This window comes from Oncorhynchus keta, chromosome 26 (genome assembly GCF_023373465.1).
Source record: "Oncorhynchus keta strain PuntledgeMale-10-30-2019 chromosome 26, Oket_V2, whole genome shotgun sequence".
Lineage (NCBI taxonomy): Eukaryota > Metazoa > Chordata > Actinopteri > Salmoniformes > Salmonidae > Oncorhynchus > Oncorhynchus keta.
Window position 1 is genome coordinate 39,805,026 of NC_068446.1, and position 13,084 is coordinate 39,818,109.

At 44.2% G+C, this 13,084-nt stretch overlaps 1 protein-coding gene across 1 annotated transcript in view; it reads right to left on the reverse strand.

Moving 5' to 3' along the window:
- Positions 1-13,084, reverse strand: part of LOC118378820 (unconventional myosin-IXAa-like) — a 311,583-nt gene that overhangs the window by 26,294 nt on the left and 272,205 nt on the right. The window contains 5 exon segments of the mRNA XM_052480840.1: positions 311-439; positions 7,758-7,950; positions 8,283-8,344; positions 10,324-10,435; positions 10,576-10,623. Of these exon segments, the coding sequence (XP_052336800.1) occupies positions 311-439; positions 7,758-7,950; positions 8,283-8,344; positions 10,324-10,435; positions 10,576-10,623 (544 nt within the window).

Below are 13,084 nucleotides of genomic sequence, written 5' to 3' on the forward strand. Positions count from 1 at the left end.
ACCTGTTAATTGAAATGCATTCCAGGTGACTACCTCATGAAGCTGGTTGAGAGAATGCCAAGAGTGTACAAAGCTGTCATCAAGGCAAAGGGTGGCTACTTTGATGAATCTCAAATATAAAATATATTTGCTTTTGTTTAACACTTTTTTGGGGTTACTACGTGATTCCATATGTGTTATTTCATAGTTGTGATGTCTTCACTATTATTCTACAATGTAGAAAGTAGTAAAAAAAAATGTACAAAACTTGAATGAGTAGGTTTGTCCAAACTTTTGACTGGTACTGTGTGTGTATATATATATATCTTACCCATTGCCCGGAGGAACTCCTCGTACAGTTCAAAGGTCATCAGAGGGTTGGGCAGGTCACGGAGCCATTGTTTGAGCACGCCGGCGATGACGTGGATGTTGTAGTCGTCTAGGTTCATGCTGCTCACATCTTAAGTAGGAGAGGAAGAGAGTAGGAGAGGAAGAAAGCAGGACAGGAAGAGAGTAGGACAGGAAGAGAGTAGGAGAGGAAGAAAGCAGGACAGGAAGAGAGTAGGAGAGGAAGAAAGCAGGACAGAAAGAGAGCAGGACAAGATGAGAGTAGGGCAGGAAGAGAGTAGAGGAGGAAGAGAGCAGGACAAGAAGAGAGTAGAGCAGGAAGAGAGTAGAGGAGGAAGAGAGTAGGACAGGAAGAGAGTAGAGGAGGAAGAGAGTAGGACAGGAAGAGAGTAGGACAGGAAGAGAGCAGGACAAGAAGAGAGTAGAGCAGGAAGAGAGTAGAGGAGGAAGAGAGTAGGACAGGAAGAGAGTAGGACAGGAAGAGAGTAGGACAGGAAGAGAGTAGAGCAGGAAGAGAGTAGGACAGGAAGAGAGTAGAGGAGGAAGAGAGTATGACAGGAAGAGAGTAGGACAGGAAGAGAGTAGGACAGGAAGAGAGTAGAGCAGGAAGATAGCAGGACAGGAAGAGAGCAGGACAGGAAGAGAGCAGGACAGGAAGAGAGCAGGACAAGAAGAGAGTAGAGCAGGAAGAGAGTAGAGCAGGAAGAGAGCAGGACAGGAAGAGAGCAGGACAGGAAGAGAGCAGGACAGGAAGAGAGCAGGACAAGAATAGAGTAGGACAAGAATAGAGTAGAGGAGGAAGAGAGTAGGACAGGAAGAGAGTAGGACATGAAGAGAGTATGACAGGAAGAGTAGGACAGGAAGAGAGTAGAGCAGGAAGAGAGTATGACAGGAAGAGAGTAGAGCAGGAAGAGAGTAGGACAGGAAGAGAGTCGAGCAGGAAGAGAGTAGAGCAGGAAGAGAGTAGGACAGGAAGAGAGTAGAGCAGGAAGAGAGTAGAGCAGGAAGAGAGTAGAGCAGGAAGAGAGTAGAGCAGGAAGAGAGTAGGACAGGAAGAGAGCAGGACAGGAAGAGAGCAGGACAAGAATAGAGTAGGACAGGAAGAGAGTAGAGGAGGAAGAGAGTAGGACAGGAAGAGAGTAGGACATGAAGAGAGTATGACAGGAAGAGAGTAGGACAGGAAGAGAGTAGAGCAGGAAGAGAGTATGACAGGAAGAGAGTAGAGCAGGAAGAGAGTAGAGCAGGAAGAGAGTAGGAGAGGGAATAATACAGTTAGATTGAACATTACAACAGACACGGTGCTTACGATCCGGCAGTGTGAATACCGTACAAATGGTGTCATGGCATCTTGTTTTGTACGGAGGGTTGACACTACTATTACAGCCTGTGTCAACAGTCTGTATCCATGCTAGGGAATGCAGTTTCAACACGGTCCTTGCCACCTGTCTCCTCACATTATCTAAACCAATCAGAAACCCTATAGAGCAGGTACCCTGACATTATCTAAACCAATCAGAAACCCTATAGAGCAGGTACCCTGACATTATCTAAACCAATCAGAAGCCCTATAGAGCAGGTACCCTGACATTATCTAAACCAATCAGAAGCCCTATAGAGCAGGTACCCTGACATTATCTAAACCAATCAGAGGTGGGGCCAGAACATAGTTGTAGCTCAGTTGGTAGAGCATGGCGCTTGTAACGCCAGGGTAGTGGGTTCGATTCCCGGGACCACCCATACGTAGAATGTATGCACACATGACTGTAAGTCGCTTTGGATAAAAGCGTCTGCTAAATGGCATATATTATTATTATTATTAAATAATTTGTAGACTGCAAATTGACCGCAAGAATCCCAAACAGATATAGTATTTGAAATAAATAGAATAATTTCAAACATGAATTACATTGGGATATGATCACATTGCCATTCTATTCATGAGTGGGTGGGACTTGGGAACATATTTCCTTATTAAATGAAAACACCATTGAGCTGATTTCCTGGTTCGTTTACAGTCATATGTCCAACAACGAATCTAAAAGAAAAAGCCATATCTCAGACTGGCCAATAAAAAGAAAAGTTTATGATGGGCAAAAGAACACAGACACTGGACAGAGGAACTCTGCCTCGAAGGCCAGGATCCCGGAGTCGCTTCTTCACTGTTGAAGTCGAGACTGGTGTTTTGCGGGGAATATTTCATGAAGCTGCCAGTTGAGGACTGCAGCTCTACTCTAGACACTCTACTCTCCTCTTGCTCAGTTGTGCACCGGGCCTCCCACTGCTCTTTCTATTTTGGTTAGAGGCAGTTTGCGCTGTTCTGCGAAGGGAGTAGGACACAGCGTTGTACGAGATCTTCAGTTTCATGGCAATTTCTCACAGGAACAAGAATAGACTAACGAGTTTCAGAAGAAAGTTCTTTGTTTCTGGACATTTTGAGCCTGTAATCGAACCCACAAATGCTGATGCTCCAGATACTCAACTAGTCTAAAGAAGGCCAGTGTTATTGCCTCTTTAATCAGAACAACAGTTTTCAGCTGTGCTAACATAATTGCAAAAGGGTTTTCTAATGACCAATAAACCTTTTAAAATGATAAACTTGGATTAGCTAACACAACGTGCCATTGGAACACAGGAGTGATGGTTGCTGATAAATGGGCCTCTATACGCCTATGTAGATATTCCATTAGTATATATGAACTCAGCAAAAAAATAAATGTCCTCTCACTGTCAACTGCATTTATTTTCAGCAAACTTAACTTGTGTAAATGTTTGTATGAACAAAACAAGATTCAACAACTGAGATATGAACTGAACAAGTTCCACAGACATGTGACTAACAGAAATGGAATAATGTGTCCCTGAACAAAAGGGCAGGGGGGGGGTCAAAATCAAAAGTAACAGTCAGTATCGAGGGTGGCCACAAGCTGCATTAAGTACTGCAGTGCATCTCCTCCTCATGGACTGCACCAGATTTGCCGGTTCTTGCTGTGAGATGTTACCCCACTCTTCCACCAAGGCACCTGCAAGTTCCCAGACATTTCTGGGGGGAATGGCCCTAGCCCTCACCCTCCGATCCAACAGGTCCCAGACGTGCTCAATGGGATTGAGATCCGGGCTCTCGCTGGCCATGGCAGTACACTGACATTCATGTTTTGCAGGAAATCACGCACAGAACGAGCAGTATGGCTGGTGGCATTGTCATGCTGGAGCGTCATGTCATGATGAGCCTGCAGGGAAGGGTACCACATGAGGGAGGAGGATGTCTTCTCTGTAACGCACAGCGTTGAGATTGAGCTTGTTATCATTGCAGGCAGTCCGATGATGCTGTGACACACCGCTCCAGACCATGACGGACCCTCCATCTCCAAATCGATCCCGCTCCAGACCATGACGGACCCTCCATCTCCAAATCGATCCCGCTCCAGACCATGACGGACCCTCCATCTCCAAATCGATCCCGCTCCAGACCATGACGGACCCTCCATCTCCAAATCGATCCCGCTCCAGAGTACAGGCCTCGGTGGAACGCTCATTCCTTCGACGATAAACGTGAATCCGACCATCACCCCTGGTGAGACAAAACAGCGACTCGTCAGTGAAGAGCACTTTTTGCCAGTCCTGTCTGGTCCAGCGATGGTGGGTTGGTGCCCATAGGCGACGTTGTTGCCGCTGATGTCTGGTGAGGACCTGCCTTACAACAGGCTTACAAGCCCCCAGTCCAGCCTCTCTCAGCCTATTGCGGACAGTCTGAACACTGATGGAGGGATTGTGCGTTCCTGGTGTAACTCGGACAGTTGTTGTTGCCATCCTGCACCTGTCCCGCAGGTGTGATGTTCGGATGTACCGATCCTGTGCAGGTGTTGTTACACGTGGTCTGCCACTGCGAGGATGATCAGCTGTTCATCCGTACTCCCTGTAGCGCTGTCTTAGGCGTCTCACAGTACGGACATTGCAATTGTCCTGTATGCCTAAGGCACGTTCATGCAGATGAGCAGGGACCCTGGGCATCTTTTTTTGGGTGTTTTTCAGAGTCAGTAGAAATGCCTCTTTAGTGTCCTAAGTTTTCATAACTGTTACCTTAATTGCCTACAGTCTGTAAGCTGTTAGTGTCTTAACGACCGTTCCACAGGTGCGTGTTCATTAATTGTTTATGATTCATTGAACAAGCATGGGAACAGTGTTTATACCCTTTACAATGAAGATCTGTAAAATTTGGATTTTTATGAATTATCTTTGAAAGACAGGGTCCTGAAAAAGGGACCTTTCTTTTTTTGCTGAGTTTATATATATATATATGTGTGTGTTAGGTCAAAAGTTTGGACATACCTCAATTACCTCGACTAGCCCATTGACACTGTACAGGTATCCCCTGTATATACAGTTGAAGTCGGAAGTTTACATACACTTAAGTTGGAATCATTAAAACTTGTTTTTCAACCACTCCACAAATTTCTTGTTAACAAACTATAGTTTTGACAAGTCTGCTAGGACATTCTTTTTGTGCATGAACACAAGTGATTTTTCCAATTGTTTTCCAATTCACTGTATCTCAATTCTAGTGGGTCAGAACACTAAGTTGACTGTGCCTTTAAACAGCTTGGAAAATTCCAGAAAATTATGTCATGTCTTTTGAAGCTTCTGATAGGCTAATTGACATAATTTGAGTCAATTGGAGGTGTACCTGTGGATGTATTTCAAGGCCTACTTTCAAACCCAGTGCCTCTTTGCTTGACATCATGGGAAAATCAAAAGAAATCAGCCAACATTTGATTCACCCTTGGGAGCAATTTCCAAACGCCTGAAGGTACCACGTTCATCTGTACAAACAATAGTACGCAAGTATAAACAATATGGGACCACGCAGCAGTCATACCGCTCAGGAAGAAGATGCGCTGTCTCCTAGAGATGAACGTACTTTGGTGCGAAAAGTGCAAATCAATCCCAGAACACCAGCAAAGGACCTTGTGAAGATGCTGGAGGAAACATGTACAAAAGTATCTATGTCCACTGTATAAAACGAGTCCCATATCGCCATAACCTGAAAGGCTACTCAGCAAGGAAGAAGCCACTGCTCCAAAACTGCCATAAAAAAGCCATGGAGCCATTTTGCCATGGAGCAGAGACCCAAATGTTTGCAGTTTTTTTATATGATATCTGAGTGAGAGGAACTAACAAAAGCAATGGGAGACCCACTGGTTACTACAAGTTTAGATAGCTGGCCACTAGACTAAATGACCAAGCCAGACTAAATTACCAAGATAGACTAAATTACCAAGCCAGACTAAATTACCAAGATAGACTAAATTACCAAGCCAGACTAAATGACCAAACTAGACTAAATTACCAAGATAGACTAAATGACCAAGCCAGACTAAATTACCAAGCCAGACTAAATGACCAAGCCAGACTAAATTACCAAGACAGACTAAATTACCAAGCCAGACTAAATTACCAAGATAGACTAAATTACCAAGCCAGACTAAATGACCAAGCTAGACTAAATGACCAAGCCAGACTAAATTACCAAGCTAGACTAAATTACCAAGCTAGACTAAATTACCAAGCTAGACTAAATTACCAAGCTATACTAAATGACCAAACCAGACTAAATTACCAAGCTAGACTAAATTTCCAAGCTAGACTAAATGACCAAGATAGACTAAATTACCAAGCTAGACTAAATTACCAAGCCAGACTAAATTACCAAACCAGACTAAATTACCAAGCTAGACTAAATTACCAAACTAGACTAAATTACCAAACCAGACTAAATTACCAAGCTAGACTAAATTACCAAGCTAGACTAAATTACCAAGCTATACTAAATGACCAAACCAGACTAAATTACCAAGCTAGACTAAATTACCAAGCTAGACTAAATTACCAAGCCAGACTAAATTACCAAGCTAGACTAAATTACCAAACTAGACTAAATGACCAAGATAGACTAAATTACCAAGCTAGACTAAATTACCAAGCCAGACTAAATTACCAAACCAGACTAAATTACCAAGCTAGACTAAATTACCAAGCCAGACTAAATTACCAAGCCAGACTAAATTACCAAACCAGACTAAATTACCAAGCTAGACTAAATTACCAAGCTAGACGAAATTCCCAAGCTAGACTAAATTACCAAGCTAGACTAAATTACCAAGATAGACTAAATTACCAAACTAGACGAAATTACCAAACTAGACGAAATTACCAAGATAGACTAAATTACCAAACGAGACTAAATTACCAAACTAGACTAAATTACCAAACTAGACTAAATTACCAAACTAGACTAAATTACCAATCTAGACTAAATTACCAAACTAGACTAAATGACCAAACTAGACTAAATGACCAAACTAGACTAAATGACCAAACTAGACTAAATTACCAAGCTAGACTAAATTACCAAACTAGACTAAATTACCAAGCTATACTAAATTACCAAACTAGACTAAATTACCAAACTAGACTAAATTACCAAACTAGACTAAATGACCAATCTAGACTAAATGACCAATCTAGACTAAATGACCAATCTAGACTAAATGACCAATCTAGACTAAATGACCAATCTAGACAAAATTGACAATCTAGACAAAATTATCAATCTGGACAAAATGACCAAGATAGACAAAATGACCAAGATAGACTAAATTACCAAGCTAGACTAAATTACCAAACTAGACTAAATTACCAAACTAGACTAAATTACCAAACTAGACTAAATTACCAAACTAGACAGAATTACCAAACTAGACTAAATTACCAAACTAGACTAAATTACCAAGCTAGACTAAATTACCAAACTAGACTAAATTACCAATTTAGAATAAATTACCAAACTACACTAAATTACCAAACTAGACTAAATTACCAAACTAGACTAAATTACCAATCTAGAATAAATTACCAAACTACACTAAATTACCAAACTAGACTAAATTAACAAACTAGACTAAATTACCAAACTAGACTAAATTACCAAACTAGACGAAATTACCAAACTAGACTAAATTACCAAGCTAGACTAAATTACCAAACTAGACTAAATTACCAATCTAGAATAAATTACCAAACTACACTAAATTACCAAACTAGACTAAATTACCAAACTAGACTAAATTACCAAACTAGACTAAATTACCAAACTAGACTAAATTACCAAACTAGACTAAATTACCAAACTAGACGAAATTACCAAACTAGACTAAATTACCAATCTAAAAAATGTCAGCTGACATGGACTAATTGATTGACATTTCGAAATTGCACCTTATGTATTCTGGTATTCTAACCTTTAACAGGAAGTTGAGACCCCGGGGGGGAGGGACTGATCTGAGGGCCATCCCTGGTATAGACAGTCCTTTGACCATATCTCTGCTATCCCTCCCTGGTCTACTTTAACTGGTGTAGTACCCTGCCAATCATACCTGTGTCCAGCCCCTGCCGCAGCTCTTTGATCTTATTGGTGGAGCCAGACTTCCTGAAGATGCCCTCAGTGTAGAGGCCGTGCATCTCGATGTAGTTGATGAGCTTCTCCACCACCAGGGGCACGGTCCTCTCCTCGCTGGTCAGACGAGACACCTCCACGCCAAACTGCCTGGACGACAGCTCCAGGTCGTACTGATAGAGAAAAACACAAACGCGGATGGAAGGACGGACACACATGTACATCGCACGCAGACGGACGGACGGACAGAAGTGAGAAGCACAGACAGACCAATATATAACATGGAGGTACAGAGAGAGAGAAAATTGTGGTGTCAAATATTTAATGGGCATTTGCAAACGTAAACACTCCAACATCCGTTATTAGGAATGTAAGAAAAGCCATCGAGCGAATAGTCTCCTCTTTACATCATTGGGAAGAATAACATGGTTTGTTGATCGTTAGCCTCATCCCTCCTTTCCATTGTCAGTAACGTACACTTGCACACTATAAATTAGTCTCTTACCTTTTTGCTACATTTGGTGGTCATCCTGGAGCAGCACTTTCTATGGCAGGCGTACCGACACACTGCAGAAGAGGACACAACAGAGACAGAACCATCTGCTAACCTTACAACGTTCTGAAATAGTTCCGTGTCCAACCCCTGGTCAGTCAACAACCAACAACCTGTATACCCTAACCTTTCTGCAACATTCCAACAACGTTCCTACATTGTTCAGTGTCCAACCTCTGGGTCAAGAATAGTGCACCAAATATGGAAAAAGGATCTGTTTGGAATCAATACTTAGAGAGTATGGAGGAATGGAATGGGGCGGCAGGGTAGCCTAGTGGTTAGAGCGTTGGGGCGGCAGGGTAGCCTTGTGGTTAGAGTGTAGAGGTGGCAGAGTAGCCTAGTGGTTAGAGTGTAGAGGTGGCAGAGTAGACTAGTGGTTAGAGTGTGGAGGTGGCAGAGTAGCCTAGTGGTTAGAGTGTAGAGGTGGCAGGGTAGTCTAGTGGTTAGAGTGTGGAGGCGGCAGGGTAGCCTAGTGGTTAGAGTGTAGAGGTGGCAGAGTAGCCTAGTGGTTAGAGTGTAGAGGTGGCAGAGTAGCCTAGTGGTTAGAGTGTAGAGGTGGCAGAGTAGCCTAGTGGTTAGAGTGTAGAGGTGGCAGGGTAGTCTAGTGGTTAGAGTGTAGAGGTGGCAGAGTAGCCTAGTGGTTAGAGTGTAGAGGTGGCAGAGTAGCCTAGTGGTTAGAGTGTAGAGGTGGCAGGGTAGTCTAGTGGTTAGAGTGTAGAGGTGGCAGGGTAGTCTAGTGGTTAGAGTGTAGAGGTGGCAGGGTAGTCTAGTGGTTAGAGCGTTGGACTAGTAACCGGAAGGTTGAAAGTTCAAATCCCTGAGCTGACAAGGAACAAATCTGTCGTTCTGCCCCTGAACAAGGCAGTTAACCCACTGTTCCCAGACCAGTTAACCCACTGTTCCTAGACCAGTTAACCCACTGTTCCCAGACCAGTTAACCCACTGTTCCTAGACCAGTTAAACCACTGTTCCTAGACCAGTTAACCCACTGTTCCCAGACCAGTTAACCCACTGTTCCTAGACCAGTTAACCCACTGTTCCCAGACCAGTTAACCCACTATTCCTAGACCAGTTAACCCACTGTTCCTAGACCAGTTAACCCACTATTCCTAGACCAGTTAACCCACTGTTCCTAGACCAGTTAACCCACTGTTCCTAGACCAGTTAGCCCACAGTTCCTAGACCAGTTAACCCACTGTTCCTAGACCAGTTAACCCTCTGTTCCTAGACCAGTTAACCCACTGTTCCTAGGCTGTCATTGAAAATAAGAATTTGTTCTTAACTGACTTGCCTGGTTACATAAAGGTACAAATAAAATAAGAAATACTTAGAGAGAGTATGGAGGAATGGAATCATTACTTAGAGAGAGTATGGAGGAATGGAATGCATAGTTAGAGTATGGAGGAATGGAATGGATAGTTAGAGTATGGAGGACATAACAAGATAGAAAATTTATGACAAGAGCTGGAACACCATTTTTAAAATTATTATTATTTAAATAAATATATATATATTTAACCTTTATTTAACTAGAACCAATTCTAATTTACAATGGCGGCCAAACCCGGACGACGCTGGGCCAATTGTGCGCCGCCTTATGGGACTCCCAATTACGTCCCGATGAGATACAGCCTGGAATCGAACCAGGGAATGTAGTGACGCCTCTTGCACTGAGATGCGGTGCCTTAAACCGCTACGCCAATCTGATTACAGACATTTAAGAGGCAGCACAGAAACAGGACGTGTGAGTGTCAGTGAATCCACGTGTGTGTGTGTGTGTGTGTGTGTGTGTGTGTGTGTGTGTGTGTGTGTGTGTGTGTGTGTGTGTGTGTGTCTGTGTCTGTGTGTATCTGTGTGTGTGTGTCTGTGTGTGTGTGTCTGTGTGTGTCTGTGTGTGCGTGCGTGCGGCGTGTGTGTGTGTGTGTGTGTGCGTGTGTGTGTGTCTGTGCGTGCGTGTGTGTGTGTGTGTCTGTGCGTGTGTGTGTGTACTCACGTTTGCAGACGCAGGCCCTGTCCATCATCCAGATGAGAGAGGAGCAGTATTCGCAGTAGGTGGGGATGCTGTACTGGGTGGACTTGAAGATGTGGCCATTGTGCTCCTCAACCTTCAGAGGGCGATAGAGGGGCTCAGCTCAGTTTGCCATAAAGATACAGCCAAACATCACATTAGAAACTTAGTGTAGAGATATAGTATAGATATAGATATAGTATAGAATACCCAGTCAAAGAAAGATGGAGGACTCACAATGTCAGATTCCTTTTTCCTCCTCTTCTTACGTTCTGGTTTGGAGGCCTGAGAGAACAGGAGACAGACAGACAGATCAGTGACAGAACAGGAGACAGACAGACAGATCAGTGACAGAACAGGAGACAGACAGACAGATCAGTGACAGAACAGGAGACAGACAGACAGATCAGTGACAGAACAGGAGACAGACGGACAGATCAGTGAGAGAACAGGAGACAGACGGACAGATCAGTGACAGAACAGGAGACAGACGGACAGATCAGTGACAGAACAGGAGACAGACGGACAGATCAGTGACAGAACAGGAGACAGACGGACAGATCAGTGACAGAACAGGAGACAGACGGACAGATCAGTGAGAGAACAGGAGACAGACGGACAGATCAGTGAGAGAACAGGAGACAGACGGACAGATCAGTGACAGAACAGGAGACAGACAGACAGATCAGTGACAGAACAGGAGACAGACGGACAGATCAGTGACAGAACAGGAGACAGACGGACAGATCAGTGAGAGAACAGGAGACAGACAGACAGATCAGTGAGAGAACAGGAGACAGACAGACTGATCAGTGACAGAACAGGAGACAGACGGACAGATCAGTGAGAGAACAGGAGACAGACAGACAGATCAGTGAGAGAACAGGAGACAGACGGACAGATCAGGAGACAGACGGACAGATCAGTGAGAGAACAGGAGACAGACGGACAGATCAGTGACAGAACAGGAGACAGACGGACAGATCAGGAGACAGACGGACAGATCAGTGACAGAACAGGAGACAGACAGACAGATCAGTGAGAGAACACCCAGACAGACAGACAGATCAGTGAGAGAACAGGAGACAGACGGACAGATCAGGAGACAGACGGACAGATCAGTGAGAGAACAGGAGACAGACGGACAGATCAGTGAGAGAACAGGAGACAGACAGACAGATCAGTGAGAGAACAGGAGACAGACGGACAGATCAGTGAGAGAACAGGGACAGACGGACAGATCAGTGAGAGAACAGGAGACAGGGGACAGATCAGTGAGAGAACAGGAGACAGACAGACAGATCAGTGAGAGAACAGGAGACAGACGGACAGATCAGTGAGAGAACAGGAGACAGACGGACAGATCAGTGAGAGAACAGGAGACAGACAGACAGAGGATCAGTGAGAGAACAGGAGACAGACGGACAGATCAGTGAGAGAACAGGAGACAGACAGACAGATCAGTGAGAGAACAGGAGACAGACAGATCAGTGACAGAACAGGAGACAGAGGGACAGATCAGTCACAGAACAGGAGACAGACAGACAGATCAGTGAGAGAACAGGAGACAGACAGACAGATCAGTGAGAGAACAGGAGACAGACGGACAGATCAGTGACAGAACAGGAGACAGACGGACAGATCAGTGAGAGAACAGGGGGAGACAGACAGACAGATCAGTGAGAGAACAGGAGACAGACAGATCAGTGACAGAACAGGAGACAGGACGGACAGATCAGTCAGAGAACAGGAGACAGACAGATCAGTGACAGAACAGGAGACATGACGGACAGATCAGTGAGAGAACAGGAGAAACGGACAGATCAGTGAGAGAACAGGTAGACAGATGGACAGATCAGTGACAGAACAGGAGCCAGACGGACAGATCAGTGAGAAAACAGGAGACAGACGGACAGATCAGTGAGAGAACAGGAGACAGACGGACAGATCAGTGACAGAACAGGAGACAGACAGACAGATTCAGTAAAGTAGAGAAACAGAGATAGACAGACAGATCAGTGAAAGAACAGGAGACAGACGGACAGATCAGTGAGAGAACAGGAGACAGACAGGACAGATCAGTGACAGAACAGGAGACAGAGACAGACAGTATCACTAGTAAAGTAGTATGTAAAGACAGAGACAGATTCAGTATTAGAGTAAAGTAGTAGAAAGACAGGACAGATCAGTGACAGAACAGGAGACAGACGGATAAGATCAGTTACTAGAACAGTAGTAGAAGACGGACAGATCAGTGACAGAACATGGAGAGTAGTACGGAAAGATCAGAGAGAACAGGAGACAGTATTACTATGACAGATCAGTGACAGAACAGAGACAGACGGACAGATTCATGTAAAGAGAGAAACAGGAGACAGACGGACAGATCAATGAGAGAACAGGAGACAGACGTATCCATCTAGCCACTCACCACCTATACGTCCAACATGTCATATGACTGTTAAGGCATTTGTAAAAAGTACAAGCTAAATAACACACACACAGTATTACTATGTAACACACACACACACACACACACACACAGTATTACATGTAAACACACACACACACACACACACACACACACACACACACACAACACATGGAAGACACACACACACACATTACATGTAAACCCCTCCACCCCTACACACAGAGAAACCTTCCAGTATTACTACCCACCCACCCACCCACACAAGACAGTCCAAACCCTTCCACACACCCCAAACCTTTCCACCCACCCAGA